The sequence below is a fragment of the Mixophyes fleayi genome, chromosome 8 (assembly GCF_038048845.1).
Source record: "Mixophyes fleayi isolate aMixFle1 chromosome 8, aMixFle1.hap1, whole genome shotgun sequence".
Taxonomy (NCBI): domain Eukaryota; kingdom Metazoa; phylum Chordata; class Amphibia; order Anura; family Limnodynastidae; genus Mixophyes; species Mixophyes fleayi.
Genome location: NC_134409.1, coordinates 21,679,450 through 21,701,668, shown reverse-complemented (window position 1 = coordinate 21,701,668; position 22,219 = coordinate 21,679,450). Strand labels below are relative to the sequence as shown.

The 22,219-nt window shown below is 39.7% G+C and overlaps 1 protein-coding gene across 4 annotated transcripts in view; it reads right to left on the bottom strand.

Moving 5' to 3' along the window:
* The window catches only part of ELAVL4 (ELAV like RNA binding protein 4), a 108,810-nt gene that overhangs the window by 64,294 nt on the left and 22,297 nt on the right, over nt 1–22,219 (bottom strand). Inside the window, exon 1 of one of the 4 annotated variants that reach the window (XM_075182051.1) lies at nt 1,553–1,836. The exons of 1 other annotated variant lie outside the window; for it this stretch is intronic. In XM_075182051.1, the coding sequence (XP_075038152.1) occupies nt 1,553–1,600 (48 nt within the window). In that variant the 5' untranslated portion in view covers nt 1,601–1,836. 2 more of the 4 variants (XM_075182052.1, XM_075182050.1) reach the window with 2 other exon arrangements.

Sequence of the window (22,219 nt, the reverse complement as noted above, 5' to 3'; positions counted from 1 at the left end):
ATAATTTGGGCTCCATTTGTCCGATTTGTAAGTACAAAATATAGAGGTATAAAAAAATGGTACAAAACATGAAAAGTAATGTAACGTACACAATGTATGGATCAGATAACAGGAACAATCATTTGTTGCTGGTTCTCTAATCTCACAAGAGTTTTCTTTCGTATCCAATGTCAAATGTAATTGAACTGAATATAGGTATAGAACCAGTTTGTATATATTTTGCTAGCAAATATATTCAATATAATATAATTACAGCCCATTGTGCAGATATGCCAATCACGATTTAATAAAAAACAATCTGATCTTACAATATTACCAGCTGGTTTACTTATTTCAAGGACATGATGCAACATTGGCCATTACTTGTGATATCTCTATACAAATTGTATGATACTAACAGTCAATTCAAGTATAAGTATCAAGTATAAAACAATATATAAAATATTCTACTTTTTTTGTCCATAGAGCATGCAAATCCATGTTAAAGTTACCAGGAAACAATTCATTTTTGGAAAATGTACAACTTTGCCTATAATATACACTATGCATTTCCAATCTACCAAAATGCACAAATGTAGAAAATATTGTATTCAATGATATTTTTAGTATGCACTATGCAGCAAAAACAACTTAAGCCATTTTCAAGGATGTCAATACCTCACCTTGTATAGCTGAGGTATTGGTCTAGTAAATAATGTTTTGCGGCATTTGCAAGCCAATAAAATACTAGTAATGGACAAAATATAATCTCGTTGCTCTAAATAAATACAAACTTGTAACATTCTATAACCAACATTCTACTTCTAGATTCTGGGTTCCCCTCTGCGTAGGAAACTGGCAACAGAGAAGAAAAAGAGGCTTTAAGAATTCTACACTTGCCAAGATAGGATAAGCTCAGAAAACACTGCAAGTATAAACAGAAGGGACAACAAAATAGAGACACGGAACTCGTGCACAGCCAGTTCCTCCGAAATCAAATCAAAAGGTGATTAGATTGCCTTACCCTAAATGAGCAGCCTTGTAAGTCATTAGCGGCAGCAGATGTATGCAAAAGGGACGGATTCATAGTGTATCTCTCAGCCTGTCTCCAGCAAACATCCTTTCCAAACGGTATGGACATCTTAACATCACAAGAAATCTGCAGCGTCTCTTATAGTCCAGATGGGCTACACCACAAGCCAATTCAGCATTAATAAACACCTACTCTGTGCAGCTTGCAAGTCATACTTCGTACTATCACAGGCAACAGCAGGCGACTGACGCACTCATTAACCTCTATGCTGACAAAAGGACTAGGAACGCAATGCACTGGAAGCCCCCTTGGCTGCAAAGAGGTTTAAAGATCACTGGAGGGAAGAGGTAAAAAAAAATCTTGATTTTTCGCAAAAACCACAAAACAACAAACCTTTTTTTTTTTTTTTTTTTTTTTAAATGTCAAAATCAGGTTAATTTTTTCTTCATTTAGGAAAAAAATTGGAAATAATCTTCATTACAGCAGTTTAAGTCAGCACGAAAAATGTTAGACTCGCATAAGAAAGTGTCAAATTGTTACCTCGTTATTTAACAAAGCAGCATTAAGGGTCCTGGTGATTTCAAACATCTTGCCAGAGAGTAACAAAAAGGAGCCTTTGCTATGCTACTTCGGCAAAGGGTCTGTCCGAATTGTTCTTTCCAAGAGAGTCAATAGGAAGATTCCCTAGAGTTCACACATCAGAGCTTCTGTTCAGCTTGCTGGATTTTCCCCCTGATGAAGCACACAGAGTACAGATGGATAAAGCAGCATGGACTGCTCCCTTGCAAGGTTACACTGCTACAAACATGGCTGGTGTTAAAAGTATTCTTTAAAAGTAACAATTCAAAGCATCGCCACCAGGTGGTTTGTGAGCACAAATGTAAATAATCTTGGGAAGCAGAAGAGACCTGGAGCTTCTTGGTTGGATGTTCTAAAACAGGTATATTAACAGCTTGCACCCATGACTGCTGTCCCTCCAATCACCCCTTGTATACTCAGTTCCTTGTCACTGCCCACTAAAAACTCTCCCGTTCAATCAAGAAATTGCTTGCAGTCCCAATAGATTCTGGAGATTAATTCTATGGTAAATGCATCTCATTAAATTGTATCAGAGCTGCATTCTGCTGCTCTTCCCTATTGAACTGATAAAGCAATAATATATGCTCGAATACGCTATGGTGTTATTATTTCCTCCTACTTTGTAAGATGACAAACTGAATGCATTATTGGTGCATTGGTGAAAAACTGTCTCTCTGCATTTCTTGCAGTCTTCCGTTTCATGCCGCAATTGGGTGAACGTTTGAGGGATATAAAGAGGTAGTACATTCCTAGATGCAAATCGCTCTGCAAATTCCAGACATTCTGTCGACTGCTTCGGATGGATGCTGAGATATCAAGTTGATATCATGAATGGCACAAAGAAAGCAAAGAGATGAAACCGTGCATTTTACCACTTCACTTTAATGGAATGTTTAATTGAAAAATAAATTCTGTAAGAGAGCTCAGTAAAACACACACAGGAAACAGGTTATGGAAACATTGAATGGGGATATAGGATTAAACCTTTCTGTTGAAGCATTAAACCCATTTTCCTACTAGCTTTAACAGTCACACATTTTTAATATTCCTATATGCTGGAAACCATGGTGTAGTATTGCCACATAACCCTAGTTGATAACAGCACTAAGGTGCTATATAGTGTATAGCAGAACAATATAAATTCCAAATGTATGATTTCACAACAATCTCATATTAACAGTATTATCACAATTTCACTTCTGTGGCGCTACAAAAAAACAAATTGTATGCATGAACTCCCTGCTATGTTGAGGCCACACCTTACTCATCACTTTGAGAGGAGCCTCACATTGACACTTTCAAACTCTCCGTCTGTGGGTCCTGCTTGCCTCCATTATCATCCTCACACCCGGTTCCTGCTTCCCACAAGATCAGCACACAAATCTCCTCCTTCTGTTAACATTCTAATGATCTGATTGGCTACAGGCTGTCCAATCCCCTCCCACTACAAAACTGAGGACATAATGGACAAGCAGGAGATGAAGATTGAATGTAATAATGCAATCAGACCATAATTAAATGCACCTTAATAAATGCATATTACACAAAGTAATATTTTAGGATTCAGCCAAATAGCAAATCCTTATAAAAAATAATTTGTCTGAACACTGAACTGAATTAAAACCCTAATTAACAAATTAAAATTAGGCATAAGGGGACACAGTGATCAATCTCATATGTAATGTTAGCTCTTAGAAGCAATAACTTCGTGCCCTTTGCTCTAAAATTGATGGGAAATTTTCTGGGATAAATTCAGCTTACCGGAATATTGCTTTTTTTTTTTTGTAAAAAAAAGAAGCTTGAACTGAATCCTGTTGATGTGTACAGTAAACAATAAGCTTGTACAACATAATAACAAATATTGTACACATTTACAGTACCCAAACAATCTTGCTACTGTACAGTGTAACAACAGACTTACACAAGCAAAGTTAATACTATACAGTACATAGTTTTACTTACCAGGCATCCAGCGTTGTCTCTACGGAGGGTTTCAAGGGTCCAGTGATGCTCTCATTAATGGGAAATTCACTGAAAAGGGGGATCAACAACACTGCTACCTGTTTGAAGTAAACTGGAAGTACTAAAAGAGAGGTCATTGTCTGGGGAACTAAAGTATTCAGGGGACTCTCTAAACTGGGGGGGGGGGGGGGGAGGGAGGGGTCGTCGGACCCAGATAACTACAACTATGTATTCAATCATTTTCAATTTATTTCAGTCCACTCAAAACTAACTTTCACTATCACTGTTGGTCAACCAGGAAGAAGATTTTCCAACATGTTTCTTTCACATTGTTTAGTGGGGCTCTGTGTTCTATGTGATACCATTTTAAACTATGTTAATGGCTTTACGGCTAGTACACAACTGAAGAAACTTTTAACCAGGAAGGGGCAGCTTGGAGGTGAAGGGAGCCTGGCAATGCTAGGTTGATACACCCCCTCCTCTGAGATTCTTGCTCCTCTGAGGCACCCACTCTGCTCCCCGAGAACCCATCTACTTTACTATCACCAATGGATTGAAAGTTTTTATGATCTCCAAATTCCTGAAGATCGGAGGTAGTAACAAAACTCAACATGATGTACAAAGGAGCCACCTTCATTATACACCTTCACTTTCACATCTTGTGCAATGCTATTTTATGGTTTCAGGCATTTCAAGGCTGACGACTTAGAAAACATATGGCAGTATCAGCTGCAGTACTATGCTGATATTACCTGACTGCCACATGAAGGATTGGCCACTATTAAGAAGGACAGGTGTCCAAAGGGAAATTCAATTGTATCAGACAAGTTCTAATTTAAAGGACACCAGCCTCATTTTATTTTCATTTAAATCCCTCTTCCCCAATAATCGACATTTCAACAGTCCATCCTTCTGGGTCAGGTCTGCCATATGCAAATCTGCCTTATGCAAATGATGGAAGAGTGGCTCTATAATACCATACACATGAGACAACGATGTTAGACAAACTTTGGAGCCTCAACACAAATATCCAATTTTCTTTCGTCCTTTTAGAATATTAATAATATTGTACCTTGCACAAGCAAATTAAGGACTACACTGTACAACAATAAAATACTGTACATAGGGAACAAGATAAGGGGGTTAAAGTATTACCATGCTATTGATGTAGCAACTAATGTATTAAGTTCAACCTTAATGATTCATTTTGACAGTGGCATTATTTTTCGCAGGGAGCAAAGGGTTACTACCCTTTAATACAAAGGCACACACGCACACACACACACACACACACATGAATCTTTTCCACTGTTCCGCACCCGTCCACCCCTAGGATGCTTTATCTAATCAATAATAACCATTCCCCATTGACATTACACCATCTGCCTTGCAGTAGTGCTAAGTGCAACTCAACTGTTATAAAGAGACTTTTCTCAGCCTCTTAAAGTCACATCCCCACTTAGCAAATTGTACGCAAGACACATCGGATTGAAAGGATGCTTCCCCGTGACACCAGGGTCATGGACTTATAGCACTGCTAGAAACACTGGCAGCCCATCCTTTGTCATTGTCCTCCAAGTTTAGTGGAAAACTTACTTGACTTGTAATAGGCTCCAGACTGTTACATTTCAGAATACAGTTCTTTCTGGTTAAGGTAACATGGAAGAAAAGCAAAATAAACTGCTGACATTGGCATATTACTCATATAAGTTCATTATCATCATCATCATTTATTTATTTATATAGCACCACTATTTCTGCAGCGCTGTACAGAGAACTCACTGACATCAGTCCCGGCCCCATTGGAGCTTACAGTTTAGATTCCATATCACACAGTCACACACAAACAAACTAGGGTCAGTTTTAATAGCAGCCAATTAGTTCAAGATATACAGTATGCAAGCAAACCCCACCCCAATTTTAGGACGATTATTTTCATTTTCGTCTTTTAATGTGGAGCAAAGAATTGATACCACAACTCTCCCAGACTCAATATTATATGACATGTGCATGCTTTGTTTCTGAATGCATTCGCACCGTTGGTTCTACGTGGGATGCTAATCATTATCTTGCATTCATTTAGGCTCACTTATAAGCCACGAAAAAATGCAGATGCACAGGGCTTTTTTATTGTTGCAAGAGCGTCCACTTCCTGGTCATTGGAATTTCCCTTACAAAAGTATCTAGTTTTGCGCATTTCAGAATCCATTGCAAACTAATGAGCATGATGGAATGAGTGGAGAATCACTTCTAATGCAACTTGCTTCCACTTTAGGACCTCCCTAGTCATTGATGTAAATTTTAAAGTTTTTCCACAAAAATATTGCTGAGCTTACCTCATTTATGTCTTAAATTAATGCGAAGGAGGGGACATCAGTGAAGGTACATTGGCGAAAGTAGGTCTAGAAATGCACTTTCCCACAGTGCAACTGGAAGGTACAAAAGTGTCCCATTGTAAGTATAATGTAGGACTAGCCCCATGTTCCCAACCTCAATTGTGATGGAAATATCGAGTCTTCTTACTGAGACACCTTATGGAACAAGACTGAGCTTGATCTTTTTCAGTCCCAGGAGCAGCCATCTTCCGCGTCACGTGACCTTCTCCACATCACATGACCATCTCCACATCACATGACCATCTCCGCACAACACGGGGGGGGGGGGGGGGGTCAAACAGTGTCAGCAGCACATCCAAGATAAGAAGAGGAGAGATGTGCAGGCTGCACCATATGGTCTCCCTCCTTCCTCTGTGGAGAAGAGCTGCATGATTCCTGTTTATTTCATCAATTTAATTACTTCATTAAAGCAAGGTATTTAATTTTAGGTTCTAGTTACATATGGGGCACATTAAAAACAAGAAGAGCAGGTTGACAGATGGAAACCTCTCTGAAAAATTGAATTGTGTCTGTCCAGCCTTACAAACTTCAAAAACCTGGTGGAAACTCTGGTTACCCAGAAGCCACCTTGAATTGTCAGGTTTGTTTGTTATCGCTTGTAAACCTGTATATCTTATCAAAATGTCTGATGAAATGTCACTATATATAGGTGTCTCTTTCCTGTTTAAATCTATTCTTTTAGCTTATTACTGAGATTAAGGGTAATGTGTGTGCCTGTTGAGAGTTAGAGATTGAAGTGAGTCTGGTTGCCCATCGGCAGCGATACATCACTAGTAAAAAGAAGCAAGAATCCTTGGCGACACAATGACTTGCCCAAACGAGTACTCTCATACCCACCTATTGTGTCTTGATATTAACTCTTGCCAGGGCCATCTTATCAACATTATGGGCCCCTGGACAAAGCAGTGTACTGGGGCCCCTACTTACACAACCATTCACAGGAATAAAAATTAAAATTATTGATTAAATTAAGTTTATATTTATTGTTACCTGCAAAAAAAGTAATTGTTTAAACATTAAAAAACCATACATTCTCTTAAATTCCAAATTCCATATAAGGTAATTTAATAAGGAACACCTTTCGCCTGGCTAATTACATGTTTTTTGAGCTACTAGTATTCCCTGCAGAAGTAATTGAAAATAGTCTGAAGAGCTTCTCACACTCTCCCCCTCTTCCTGTCCCTTACCTTTATTACCTCTTGTTTTATCCCTTGTCCGGTCTTTGTTTTGCCCCTTATTTCCCTTATCTACCTATGTCAAATTTTGTTCATTTAGATTTAAAAAAAAAAAAAAAAAGAGGAAACAGTGAGTTTGTTTGTTTGCTTTATTATAATCACCGATAGATTGACACGTTTTCATTGCATCATTTGTAACGCTATGCTTATGTACACTGTATAATCGGTATTATGTACTGCTATATTTTCTCTTTCTAACAAATAAAGAATTTTAAAAAAACCATACATGCTGTACTACAGAGATTAATCCACATAAATGCTTTTTTTCTGTTTGCCCCCATCATGCTCCTGGTCTGCCCCTGTATCAGACACTGTGCCCTCCATTATGCTTCTGTTTGTCCCCCTTCATCCTACTTCTTGTCTGCCCCTGTATCAGACACTGTACCCTACCTTATGCTCCTGTTTGTCCCCCTTCATCATACTTCTGGTCTGCCCCTGTATCAGACACTGTACCCTCCCTCATGCTCCTGTTTGTCCCCCTTCATCATGCTTCTGGTCTGCCCCTGTATCAGACACTGTGCCCTCCATTATGCTCCTGTTTGTCCCCCAACCTCATGCTTCTGGTCTGCCCCTGTATCAGACACTGTGCCCTCCATTATGCTCCTGTTTGTCCCCCTTCATCATACTTCTGGTCTGCCCCTGTATCAGACACTGTGCCCTCCATTATGCTTCTGTTTGTCCCCCTTCATCCTACTTCTTGTCTGCCCCTGTATCAGACACTGTACCCTACCTTATGCTCCTGTTTGTCCCCCTTCATCATACTTCTGGTCTGCCCCTGTATCAGACACTGTGCCCTCCATTATGCTCCTGTTTGTCCCCCAACCTCATGCTTCTGGTCTGCCCCTGTATCAGACACTGTACCCTCCCTTATGCTCCTGTTTGTCCCCCTTCATCATGCTCCTGGTCTGCCCCTGTATCAGACACTGTGCCCTCCATTATGCTTCTGTTTGTCCCCCTTCATCCTACTTCTTGTCTGCCCCTGTATCAGACACTGTACCCTACCTTATGCTCCTGTTTGTCCCCCTTCATCATGCTCCTGGTCTGCCCCTGTATCAGACACTGTGCCCTCCATTATGCTCCTGTTTGTCCCCCATCATCATGCTCCTGGTCTGCCCCTGTATCAGACACTGTGCCCTCCATTATGCTCCTGTTTGTCCCCCTTCATCATACTTCTGGTCTGCCCCTGTATCAGACACTGTGCCCTCCATTATGCTTCTGTTTGTCCCCCTTCATCCTACTTGTTGTCTGCCCCTGTATCAGACACTATACCCTACCTTATGCTCCTGTTTGTCCCCCATCATCATGCTTCTGGTCTGCCCCTGTATCAGACACTGTGCCCTCCCTTATGCTCCTGTTTGTCCCCCATCATCATGCTTCTGGTCTGCCCCTGTATCAGACACTGTACCCTCCCTCATGCTCCTGTTTGTCCCCCTTCATCATGCTTCTGGTCTGCCCCTGTATCAGACACTGTGCCCTCCCTTATGCTCCTGTTTGTCCCCCTTCATCATGCTTCTGGTCTGCCCCTGTATCAGACACTGTACCCTCCATTTTTCTATTTGTCCCCCTTCACTTACCTTTCAATCGCCTTCTTTTCTTCTTTTGTCTTTTCTGTTTTCTTTCTTCCTCGATTGCTTGTCCAACACATCGTGCACTCCTCACTGAAAATGTCAAGCGTGATGACGTCACGTCCATCATTCAGTGCGGAGAGGAAGAGGGAGGGAGCCGGATCGCTGCCGTTTGACCGCAAAAAGGGAGTCTTCCGGAATGTCTGGAAGACTCCCGAATTTTTATGAGTTCTCCCGGACTCCCGAGAGAGCAGGCAAAAAGCCCAGATCCAGCTGTCTCTGTTGTTGAAGATGGGTGGGGGCTGGGTTAAACGCTTCATCGCGGCCCCGTCCCCTGCTGCGATTGGCTGAAATTGCATAAAATTGACAGGGGCAGAGCCTAACGGCACACCACGCATGGCGGACCCCCTTCCGGACAGCTGCCTTCAAAAGTAGGTAAGTATGTTTTTTTCGTTTTGTTTTTCTTAATTACTTCAGAGCCCTGGCTATGGGGCCCCTATGCATGTGGGGCACCCGGGCAGCTGTCCAGTGTGACCAATGGGAAAAACAGCGCTGACCCTCGCACAGCCACTGCTTGATACTATCCCTGGAAGATTAACGGTGTTCCCCACACATACTAATGGCCTATCTGTGGGATAACTAGCAAGTCAATAGCCTCTCTGTGCCAAATTTTGATAAATAGCAGCGCACTTTTTGTCTCATTGTAAATACTCACAGGAGATGTTTTTTTATTCAAAATGAATTATGTCTGTATATGGAAATCAAGAAAGTAATGTTTCATTAATAATTTTCACGGTCCAAGGCCTATGGTGTTTAAGGACATAAGATGGTGGAATACTAGGGAGAAGAGGCGTGTACTGTAGACTATGGCATTTGAGATGTGCAGCTGACCTAGGTTTGGTTTGTCGTAAGGATATTCAATTCAATCAATAAAGGGCTATCCCAATACTGTCATATACAACATGCAAATAAAGAACACAACTGCTAAATTCCCACATTTATCATTCCAGTGACATGTAGCATAGCTTTGGGGTATACAATCAACCCCTCAAAGGATCTTTAACATATTTTAATATATTGCTGAAGGAGAATGCAGAGGATGAATTTGTTCTTTTTTTTCTCAATCGTAGAAACAGTTTTGTAATCTAAGAAACATTTGGAGTCATCAGCTAATTTCAAGCTTTTTTTCATGGATTTTATCCTCTTGCATGTGACTTCAAAAATGAGTCTGATTAGCGTGCTCTAATCATGTATTATTGCATTATATTAGCAGACAGCTCAGTGATGTGATTAGAGCGGCATAATAAGGCCTATACTGTTATGTGAGCCTGACATGCACGATCTTGTCACTGCTTATGCTCCAAGACAGGAAGTAGAAACTCTCCTTTAATGTAGTAAACACAATCATTATTATTAGGGACTACAGTACCATTTTTGATAGTTGTTATATATAAATGATATACTCATGATTGAATATTAAAGGGGCATTATGATTGTCGTCCTACCACAGCATGTATTGTATGTAGTGCTTTACTTCCTGGAAAATCTCTAGCCTGGGAGATGCTTTGTTTAAAGGATACTGCTTTTCAAAAGAAAACAAATTATTATTTTTTATTTGGCCACTAGAGGCACTGTTACATTGCAGTCTATGGTTGATAGCTTACCTCCCAACATTTCAGCACCTGGCATTGGGACAGGGGGTGTGGGCATATCACGATGTGGAGGTGGCCATGTCATGATGTGGGTGTGGCCACGGCCCCGAGAGGGATGCTTCGCGCTTTAAACCACTTGGCTGCCCCATAGAATTCCCCCTTTCTCTACAAACACTGCAGCACCTCATGCTCTGCACTCGTTCACCACTACACCCGTTCACCATTGTCTCACCCATGAGACAAACATGCCCCTGGGTGGGACAGCGAGAAAGAGCTCTAAAATTGGAACTGTCCCGTCAAAATCAGAACAGTTGGGAGGTATGATTTTAGGTGCTTGTTTAAAGGTAGACCTACATAATTTTTTTTACGGTAGACATTTGTATTCTGTGCATTCACGCCAAAAATGTGCACGCATATGTCCATACATAGTTTTTGCATATTGGTGGCTTGTATGGCCTTACGCCTGGAAAGGTTCACGGTTTGGCAGACATAGGCAGAGTACAGTAAAGGCATGTTCGTGTAATTGTAACACAATTAGATATGGATGCATTCGCAGATCTTTTCCGGGTGCTGGCCATACGCAACAATTACTATAAGCAGTGCTATCTAGCAGCTTCTGATTGGCTGATTGTCGTCTGTCCCCTCTAGCTGCCACACTAGTAATGTATGTACAAGCTATCTATTATGTGTTCTGGCTGTCTGTTTGCATATTACTTAATTGCCTGCATGTAAATAAAACTTTTTGTCTGCATCTTTTCCTATGCCCGTTTCTCAATGAGCCTCTTAATTTTTCCTATGGTTGAGTAATAATTTAACATTACTTTTATACAGTATTTCATACTTTCTTTATAAAGTATTATTGCACAACAAAAGTAGAAAAAATATGAGCCCACAATAATTGCTGGAACAAGATTATAGACAGACATTTCTAAACTACATTTCCCATAATGCTCAGGCATTCATAGTTTTGAAGCTTGCCTATCCCATATCTTAAGAGTAGGAGTTCATTGGGGAATGTTATATAGTTCAGGAATAGCTGTAAGGCTGGAGATCACCCATCCTCATATCTACTGATGCACAAAAGGTCATTCTGCTGCCTTAGGCAAATAATGTAATTGTGCCCGCATTCATTACTTACATAAACCAATATATGTAATCAGAAAACGTGTTTCATTTTATAACGTATTGATATAACATTTCATGTATCATTATAACATGTCACCTGTAAAACTAAACACTATTTTCAACTGCAGACGTGACACATAAGAGAAGCCTTACTTTTCTGTGTACAAAAGATCTCTCTATGGCTAATGAACCCTGTGTGATATTATAGAGATTATAACTAATGAGATATTAAGATAAGAAAAGTGTTATTAAGTCTTGTTTTTGTCAGAGACAATTACAAACAATAAATCCTATACTGGAACTAATTACAACATTTCGGGAGGAGCTCAGATTATTATTTGTTCAGGTTTCTCACCAATAATCCAGACTCCAAAATGAAAAAAAATGACTTCTCTACCTTATTTTATGGATGCTGCACCTTAACTTATTGCTTAAGTGAACATTTTACTCTTTCTGTTCAATTGCACTAAATAATTGTTGACATCATGTGACCACACATCAAGAAGTTAGAAACATTTAGAAAAAAGGAACCCTCATCCAGAGCAAGTCATTGAAGGATAACTTCACCTAAAGGGTACTTTTTACCGAACTACCGCTTCCACCCATGCAGCAGAACTGTGAAGCTTCCATGCCAGGAAACGTTGCCTTTAGGCAGAACTCACAAGCACTACAATTACGTTCCCAACTGGAAGAAGAGGACATTCAAACAGCTGATGGTTGTCAACAAATGGGTAAGAACCATTGCAATGCACATGGTTGTGAATTCCTCCAACTGTAGAGGTCTATACTATCAAACAGTTTTCACTGGTTGCTAGGGTAAGTGGTGGTGGGGTTGTCATATAACAATGATGTCTTATTCAGACTTATCCTTTAAACCACAATATTTCACCAAAGCACTGCAAACTGTCATTAATATTGTCCACCAGATAATTTCCTCCAATGGGTAAATTCCCTCCCCAGCCTCCAGTACTGAGAGGGTTAAATGTGATTTATCAAACTGCAGTTTCTCTCACCTTATTTACTACAACTAAGTATCCTTTGTGCATAAACAATGTTCCCCTAGGTGGGGAAACACAAACACATTTCTTCACAAGAGCACTAATTACTAACAAGATCAGCCTGTATTAAAGCTGATCGTTGAAAATGAATTGAAGACGGAGAGGAATCCACCCACCAACGAGTGAGAATTGCTATTCAATTAAAAAAATGCGGGAGGTGAACGGTTTACAAAACATGCATCGCAGACACAAATACATTTTAATTATACAATTATTGCTCAAAAGTAAATTATGGGCCTTTTATGCCTGCAGACACATTATAAATCATAGGCACATGACATAAATTTCTGCTTTTAGGTCCCTTTATTAGCAAACTGTCAAAACGAGAAAGGTGGCTTTGGAATTGTTTTTTCTTATTATTATTTTTTTCCTAATTGCCTTCATTATAATCATGGTTTATGTATTACTTGGGTTAGCTGAAACAATAAAGCCTGATGCAAATACTTGGCATCAGTAAAAAATGCTCATAAATGTTTTTAATGAGATTCGCAAACATTTTGAATGACATTTCAGGTTTACAAGTTAATCTTATTTTGTTTTTTTCAATAGGATGTTTCTGCACACTCTCCAATCCCTAGCCTTGCCTTGAATCTTACCAATTTCATGTGTTTATCCTGTTGTCTCTGGTTGCCACCCAGAAAGCTGGGCGATTTTGAGGTGTCCTGTTTTCACCGTACTGGGACCAAGCACGGATGGGCTGAGGCAGTCCTGGGTGCTGTTTGGGAGGCCCAGTGGTTTGGTCATGTATAATGTATATATAATGCAGTAAGATGGTGTCCAGTGGTATTACCAGGGTCATAGCCATGGACGTACCTCTCTTAGTACTGGGAAATTGTGAGCTATATCCCCTAAGGTTAGAGGAGAGGAAATTTCCCAACCAGTAAAGGAAAGGGTTCTTTACAGTAAGAGCAGTCAAGATACGGAATTCACTGCCAGGGAAGGTTGTGATGGCAGATTCAATAGATATGTTTAAGAAAGGGCTAGACAATTTTTTTGCAGAAAAGTGTATCCAGGGATACGGCCGTTAATTAAAATGAAGGATAGTAGTGGATATAGGGTAAAAATAGGACTGCAATATTGGGTCTGGGGGGATTTTCACAATTGAAACAGGATCTCGCAGGAGATCCAAAATAGGTTGTATGATGGACTGGTGTCTTTTTTTCAACCTCATTAACTATGGTACTATGTTACTATATTTTCTGTATGTGTGGTTACTATAAGAGTTCCGCCTTAAAATGATCCAACTAGTGGACATCTAGTTCTAGCTCGAGTCGAGAGCTCCATGGTGCTTGATGACCCCTGCAAACAAACTGGAACCCAATGGCTGCTATTTTATAACTCACACATTAAAATAATACCCCCACAAACAATTACGGGACTAAATAGAGTGTTATATTACCAGAAGTGGATCATAAATGAGATTGCCTCCTGGAAAATCTCCCAACAAAAGACCATAGGGCCGTAGATGGCCCTCTAATAGCAAAGATAATACATGTAGCTCTGCCAGCAACTGATTTAGATTATATAACATCAGAGAGAGAATCCCATAAATTAGACAAAGACTATAAAGAATTGCACATGGATATAAAAGATTCTCTTAATGCTACCAAGACCCTACAATGCTTACATGGAGACAACAGGTTGAAAAACTGGGAGAGGCTGAGCAGAGGATAGAAATCGGTGAAGATAAATTGGAAGGGCACCCAAACACAGATAAGATATGGGCGTATTGGCCATAGACCTCAACAGGAGATTTTCCAGGACTATGGCACCTCCAATGGCATCATGAAGTGGCTGCATGACTTTTGTCCTATTTTATCCTTGAGGTTGCCAGTCTAATAGTCTGCTGATCCTAGCTTATGGGGGTGAGCACTGGCTACTGGGAACTGTTCTAGTTGCTAATCTATCTATCTATCGATCTATCTATCTATCTATCTAATATTTATGTATTATCTATTCATCTCATATCTATCTATCTATCTATCTATCTCATATCTATGTATTATCTATTTATCTCATATCTATCTATCTATCCTCCATCCTGTGGCTGATTTTAAGTAAAGTGCAAATTTTGCCTACAATTTTTGACCGAATATTTGTCCTGCACGCTGGACAAATACTGCATGCCCTTGCATGCTGCAGGCACATGCTGTCCAGCTCTATTATTAAACTGCATTTTAGAGTTAGGCTAGGCTGCATTGCCCTCACAACTCTAAATCAGATATGTTTTTTTCATTTCCACACCTGCAAGTTTGCACCCACTAGCTGGATAGGCTCCTAATTCTAAATAATCCCCTGTATATTTTCCTTGGTTAGTGAAACCAAATGCTCTAGTCTAGTATCTTTTTGCATGACATCCTGCTGGCCTTAGGACTGTGAAAGAGCCATCAGAATAGGCTTAGCCAGACAAGGGTATGACCACAACCAACTTAGGCTAGACAGCTAAATTCCTGGACAAGTCTAATATCCTCTGAGCTTTTAAACACATACACTTCTGCAAAATATTTTTACAGTATTGTACCATTACTACTATTTGAACATGCAAAATGATTGTTGAAAACATTATTTAAAAATACTTGAAGGTTCCAGAAGAAACAATGAAAAATCCATCAACAATCTCATGTTTTTTCCTCTTTAAATACCAAATACAATAAGAACTTTTTATTTTTTTTTCAAACTAAATATCAGTAGGATCATATGTAAAATAACAAAGGAACCAAGAGCCAAAGGGCTTGAGTCCTTAAGGTAAGCAAAGCAAAAAAAGGAGTAAGTTTGCACCTGGGCAAAACCATGTTGCATTGGAGGGGGAGGTAAAATTAAAATGAGGGAACAGATTTATAGTTGGTGTAAGGCATGTCCTAGATCAACTTTAAATTTCAATGTAAAAATAAGGTCAGCATGTATTTGTGTGCTACATGACAAAACAAACAGTATATTCTATATGTGCAAAATAATAAACTAATTTGCACCCCTTGATTTGTAACATGTTTTATCCATGATCAAATTTACTCCTTTTTTGCCTTACTTTCCTTAATGACTCAGGCCCAAAGTGTACAATTTTGGGTGATAAAGAAGAAAGGTGACTAAAGGAAAGCATTTAAGAAGAAAAGAGAAGTTTTATACCCAGGAACAATGTACTGCAAATCTGGGTAGGGGTCTCATCTCCCAGGCGATAAAGCAGAGCACTGGCCTCTTCTGAGCAGACGCGGTCTGTGGGGGTCTGAGGGTTGAACAGCCACACCCCTTTCACCCACTATAATTTTGCACCTTATTATATCTGGAATGTTACAGTGTTCTAGACTTTTGATATTCTTAAAAGGGTCATGGGCGTACTTACACCGTGGCTTTAGCATTATATCAATTGGAACTAAGCCTTATGTAACAAATATATTCTCCTGTAGTGGGGCATAAAAATTAAGATAATTACATGGGATGTAAAGGGACTTTTGTCCCCAAATAAAAGAAAGGGAAGCTACATAGCCCTGCTGCAGGGAATATACTTTAGGCAAAGTGATTTTGTAAGAAGCCCTGGGTAGGTGGGTATGGCTCACCAGCAATAGATGGAAAGGCAGATATACTGATCCTACTTCATAATTCTTTGCTTTATACCTATTTAAAGAAAGATGCAGGTCTACAGGAGAGGGAAGCTAGGATGTACATGCAATCCCCTAAGGGAGGGATTGGATTTTAAAACACAGGATTCTGAGAAAGGTCTGGGGGGGAGGGGAGTTTACCTAATCACAGTCCAGACACAGGAGAAGGATAGAATTAACTCAACAGGTACAAGACACAAGCTGAGAAAGAGGAAAAAAGTAATTGAAGATGGAGACGGCAGGTTTGGTAGATCTGTGGAGACTTCACCATCTAGATCATGGTTGTCCAGCCCGCGGCCCGCACGCGGCCCAGCACGCCTGTAAATGTGGCCCAGCAGGAGTTTTGGTTGTGGCAAGGGGGCAGCGCTATTAATGGAAAAAAAAAATCCTTCAAAAAAAAGAAAAGCAACTACTTACCTTGCGGTCACGAGGTCACATCAGCTGGTACTCCAGCTCCCTCCCTTGTCTCCTCCTCCGTGCGGCGCTCGCAGTGAATGTCGGGCGTGATGTTATCACACCCAACATCCATTGCGGAGCGCAGCACAGAGGAATCACCCACGCGAGAAGAACAATCAGCAGCACAGAATTGGAGAAATGAAGAGAAGAGGACAGGAGAACAAGCCGATTAAAAGGTAAGTTAAGGGGGATTTTTTTTATTATTTCAAGGGACGGTGACCAGTGAATAAAAGTCACCTGGTCCTGGAGCATCATTGACCTTATCTCCCTGCTACATACTTCTACTTGTATTACTAATGGGGCATTATATATTATTCTCTTTGGCCCATTATAAGTTGTTATCCCTTAACTAACATAGTGGTGCAATTAGCAAAACAGGACACAATTTGGGGTCACAGTGGTGTATATGTCAGGTACCGTAGGCCTGGTCAGGGCACCCTGATATACAATGCCTGGCTTAAATGCACTTTATTGATATTGCATCGAAACAGTACAAAAAGTGATTATAGTATAATAACTAGAGAGGATTTTTTGAACAGGGCGATTGAAAGGTAAGTATAGGGGGATTTGAAAAAAAAGTGATACATATATATATATATATATATATATATATATATATATCACTTTTTTTCTCATATATATATATGTTAACTATGTTTTCTATGGTTTTTTGTATGATCAGCTATCGTTATTGTTAGTGTATCTTATGTGCGGCCCAAACCAACTTGTCGTCTTCCAATGTGGCCCAGGGAAGCTAAAAGGTTGGACCCCTGATCTAGATAGTAAAGAGATCACACACTATTCTAATGTTCCTAAATCAATATCACATATTGATTATGTATTAATCACCCACCCCTTACTCAGGAGGGTTAGTTAAGTTAATATAGCTGACATGATGATATCAGATGATTCTACAGTAGAGGTGACTTTTATTGATTTAATACCTAGAGGTCAGGATATACAATTCCCATCTTACATTTCCCAGCTTACTTGATAAATTATGAAGATTTTTGTAAAAACATGAAAGTACGTTGGGAGGACTGGAGTTCAAACAATAAACATTACTTCGATGAACCTATATTAAGAGATGATTTTCCCCTTGGCCCTGAATAGGTGAATATCATATTGAAAGGTGCTATCAGAACAATACACCACATAGCTTCCTGACCCTCAGTAGTGGTGTAAATGTCAGCAGATCTCGCTGTCCAAACTGACTGAGGGACAACTGGAGTCGCTGAATTTTATCAAATATTGCAGTAAGAAATATCTGAGGCTCTAGAAACCATATTCAAAGTTATCAAGAGTTGGGAATGTCTGCTAATATTAAAGTCCTTCTAAAACCTGATATAGACTCCACTATACTAGGTGCCTATTGACTTATTTCTTTAGTGAACGAAGACATAAAATTGTTGAGATAAAAAGGTGGATAGATTAGCCAGGCATATGCCAATAATAATAAAAAGAGATGAAGGGGGGGTTGTCAGAGGTAGAGCAATAGTTGGTCACGCACAAAAGGTACAGGAGATCGTAGAACATCATAAATCAGATTAGGATGGAGGAGGAACAGCTATCATCATCATCATCACCATTTATTTATATAACGCCACTAATTCCGCAGCGCTGTACAGAGAACTCATTCACATCAGTCCCTGCCCCATTGGGGCTTACAGCCTAAATTCCCTAACATACACACACACACACACACACACACACACACACAGATAGAGAGATAGAGAGAGAGAGACTAGGGTCAATTTTGATAGCAGCCAATTAACCTACTAGTATGTTTTTAGAGTGCTATACTCACGCTTGATGCCGAGAAAGTTTTTTTGTACAACGTAGATTGGCGAAGGTTGGAGATAGTTCTGGGTAAAATGGGATTCCAATGATAATATATGCCAGTATTCCAGGCAATACATGGTTACTGAAAGGCCAGAGTATATACTTCAGGCTTTTATTTTGGCCCTATATTATGGCAGAAAGGCACAAGACAAGGTTGCCCGTTTACACCCCTATTATGTGGTACAGCGATTTAACTGCTGGCTGTGATTTTATGAAATAGTGAATGAGGGAATAAACAGGACATTCAGAAGTATGCCTAGTGTCATAAGCAATGGGCACTGGTGCTTGGCACTAAGCCTTGCAGCTTTCTTACAGCCACTCGCTTACCATAGATGTTTCAGAGCAGCCGGGCTTGTAGTTTAAAGTGCGGCCACATGACCGCACTACAGCGAGAGCTATAAACCATTTCATTGGCTTCCTGCACCTTTTTAGTGCAGACTCCTGTTTTTTCACTGCCAGTGAAAGTTGATGTTAATATTTCTGTGGGACTATGCTGAGTGTTTCTTGACTCTGGGTTTTTGGTTCAGGTTATGACATTTGCCTGTCTCCAACTGTTGCTGCCTGCCCTGACCTTTTATTAGGACTTGACTATTTTCTGGACTGCCACCTCCCCTGACCTTTTATTAGGACTTGACTATTTTCTGGACTGCCACCTGCCCTGACCTTTTGCCTGGATATTGACCATTCCTGTAGTGCCTACACCTAGACCTCTGCTTAGAAACGAGATATTATTTCAGCCTGTGTGAATACCTCCACTCACTTGTTTTTTATTCCTTTGTACGGTTTGATTGGTGTTTCCAAATTTCTCTTAATAAGCCTCTACTACGGCGCACAAGATCTGTGGACAACTGAGTACCGTCGAACATGGTCCACTCTTAGGGAATGGGGCTGCTAAAGGTGAAGACCACAACTATGTAGTAGAGACATTCTGGGAAATTGGTGTCTGGCGTCTTAAACAGTTATGTTTTTACCCAATCTGAGTTTTCAGATACAAAGGGTACATGATTTCATGGCCTATATATGTTCCTTTATGGGGTTTGTTGTTAATAAGTATGAACTGATACCACAAAAATGAGTACAACATGGAAAGAAATACGTTTTGAGAATCGGTCATTACTATATCACCAGTGGGTTAAGAAGGAATAAATTAAACCCCCCCTGTTATAACAAAATTAGTAAAAAACTATCATTCATGGGAAGGTGTCAACTTTTAAGACCAGTTTTGCTAGATTATTAAACCCACCTATAAATAGACTTAGGACTTTCTAAATTAATATGGGAAGGTAAGAAACAAATAATTTAATTAGCTATAAAAGAATGGGAGGAGAGTTAATTTGCCAAACATCAGAGGTTACAATCTAGAGAGTATATATAGAAATAAAGAAAGAGATTGGATCTATAATACTGATCAGTTTTCAAACATATTGATTGAAAACAGCTTGGCAGCCCCTGGGTCCTTAGTGGAAATATTACATACAAATATAATGCATTTGCTGCCTAATACCAAACATGGTCTTTTATTAGGAGACACTATAGTTACTTTGAAGAATCTATGACATGGGTATAAGCTATCATGACAGATTTAAAAACATATGTCCGCATATGGACACCCTGCATTTCCCCCCAGTATGTTAAATAATTATTTTAAGACTACAGTATAATATAAAATTTATCAAAGGGAGAAAAACCTGTAAATACATCGGAAACTGGCCGGCAAATGCTATCGCTGAGTATCACCGGCAGTAGCCTTCACCGGGGACCTCTCGGTGAAGCATCTTCATGCAAAGATGGGGAAGTCTATTTAACAAGGACAGTGGCATTGTCCTCCTTTCAGCATTGTCTTCTCAAGATGGCACTAGCTTTCTAGACATGAACAAATGCTTTATTATTTAATTAGTATTATTATGTATTATTTTTTTATTTTTCTATCTTTGAATTTATTTATTTTTACTTACTTTTTTATTTTGGTAAAAGTGTAACCGGAAGCCTGTTTGGGTTTCCAATTCCACTGCCAATGTGTGAACCGGCAAAACCAAGTCACACATGCACAGACGGAACCTTCACTGACTGGCGAAGTGGTGAGAGTCCTCTTACTGGTGCCAGCCAGTTTCGCCAGGGAACTGAGCATCACTCTCCTGCCCAGGCATCCTTTTATTGTTCGTCTATCACTGCATCCTGATATTGATAATTAGACCCTTATGTCATATCCTGCACTTGGAAGTGCGGATAGCAACAAGCAGGGTTAGACGATTACAGGAATACAATTACCTAAATATCCAATGTTACTACTTTTCAATGATTATACCTCTGAGGATGCTGAGGAGGTTGTCGTTATCTGTTGACTTTGTCTATATTGGCAGCTAGAAATTGTATTGCACAGGAAAAAGAATTAAATGAGGTTCTAAAGATATTGTTGCTAATAGGTAAATTAGATGTCGAGAGACATAAAGAACCACAAACTGAACTATTCAAAGGTTTTACATTAACAACTTACAACAAGAAGTGCAACATGTCTTGATTACATTTAAGTTTACAATATAGATTGTGGTAAAACAGTTTAAGGGAATGTTTAGGGAATTGGACGGAGAGGGGGAAATAACTAGCTTGATACAAGGGAGTTTCGGGAATTGTAGTGAAGAAGGTAAAGGTGTGAGAGTTTGTTTTTGTTAAAGGTAATATATAAATAACAAATATGTATTTGCAGTTCTCCAAACAAGTATTTTACCATGTTTTTCTTAAAAAGGTATAGAACAAAAATAAAAGCAAATACGTCATTCTGCATAAATAAACTGAGTTTCTTATCACCCGTAGATTTCAAAGGACAGTGCCCTCAGTGGCAGAATTCTAAAAGTAACGTCAGCAAGTATGCATTGCCTAATACTATGAATCTATGTATCAAGGCAAATGTGGAGGAGATAGAGAATTCTATTCGTTACTATATAATTGCTTCAGGAAGGCCATTTGGATGCCCATCAGTCAGGGTGCGAGGTCAGATTATGTAGGGCGGAGCACGAGTGTGCAAACATGGTAATGAGATTAATTATTATAATGCAGCGTGTATACCGCTTCCTTCTCTCCTCCCTCTGAAAGTGGCCAGTGTGTAAACATTGTATGTGATTGGCAAGTGACCAGTATGTAAACATTGTATGTGATTGGCAAGTGGCCAGTGTGTAAACATTGTATGTGATTGGCAAGTGGCCAGTGTGTAAACATTGTATGTGATTGGCAAGTGGCCAGTGTGTAAACATTGTATGTGATTGGCAAGTGGCCAGTATGTAAACATTGTATGTGATTGGCAAGTGACCAGTATGTAAACATTGTATGTGATTGGCAAGTGACCAGTATGTAAACATTGTATGTGATTGGCAAGTGACCAGTATGTAAACATTGTATGTGATTGGCAAGTGACCAGTATGTAAACATTGTATGTGATTGGCAAGTGGCCAGTATGTAAACATTGTATGTGATTGGCAAGTGACCAGTATGTAAACATTGTATGTGATTGGCAAGTGGCCAGTATGTAAACATTGTATGTGATTGGCAAGTGGCCAGTATGTAAACATTGTATGTGATTGGCAAGTGGCCAGTATGTATACATTGTATGTGATTGGCTGAGCTCTTCCCATTCAATTCCATGGTCAATGTATTTCAATGGTTTATGGTTTAGTGCAAACAATTACTGCCTATGGCTCTCCAGCTGTTATTAAACCTCAAGTCTCAGCAGTAGCATTAGTGATGTAAGAC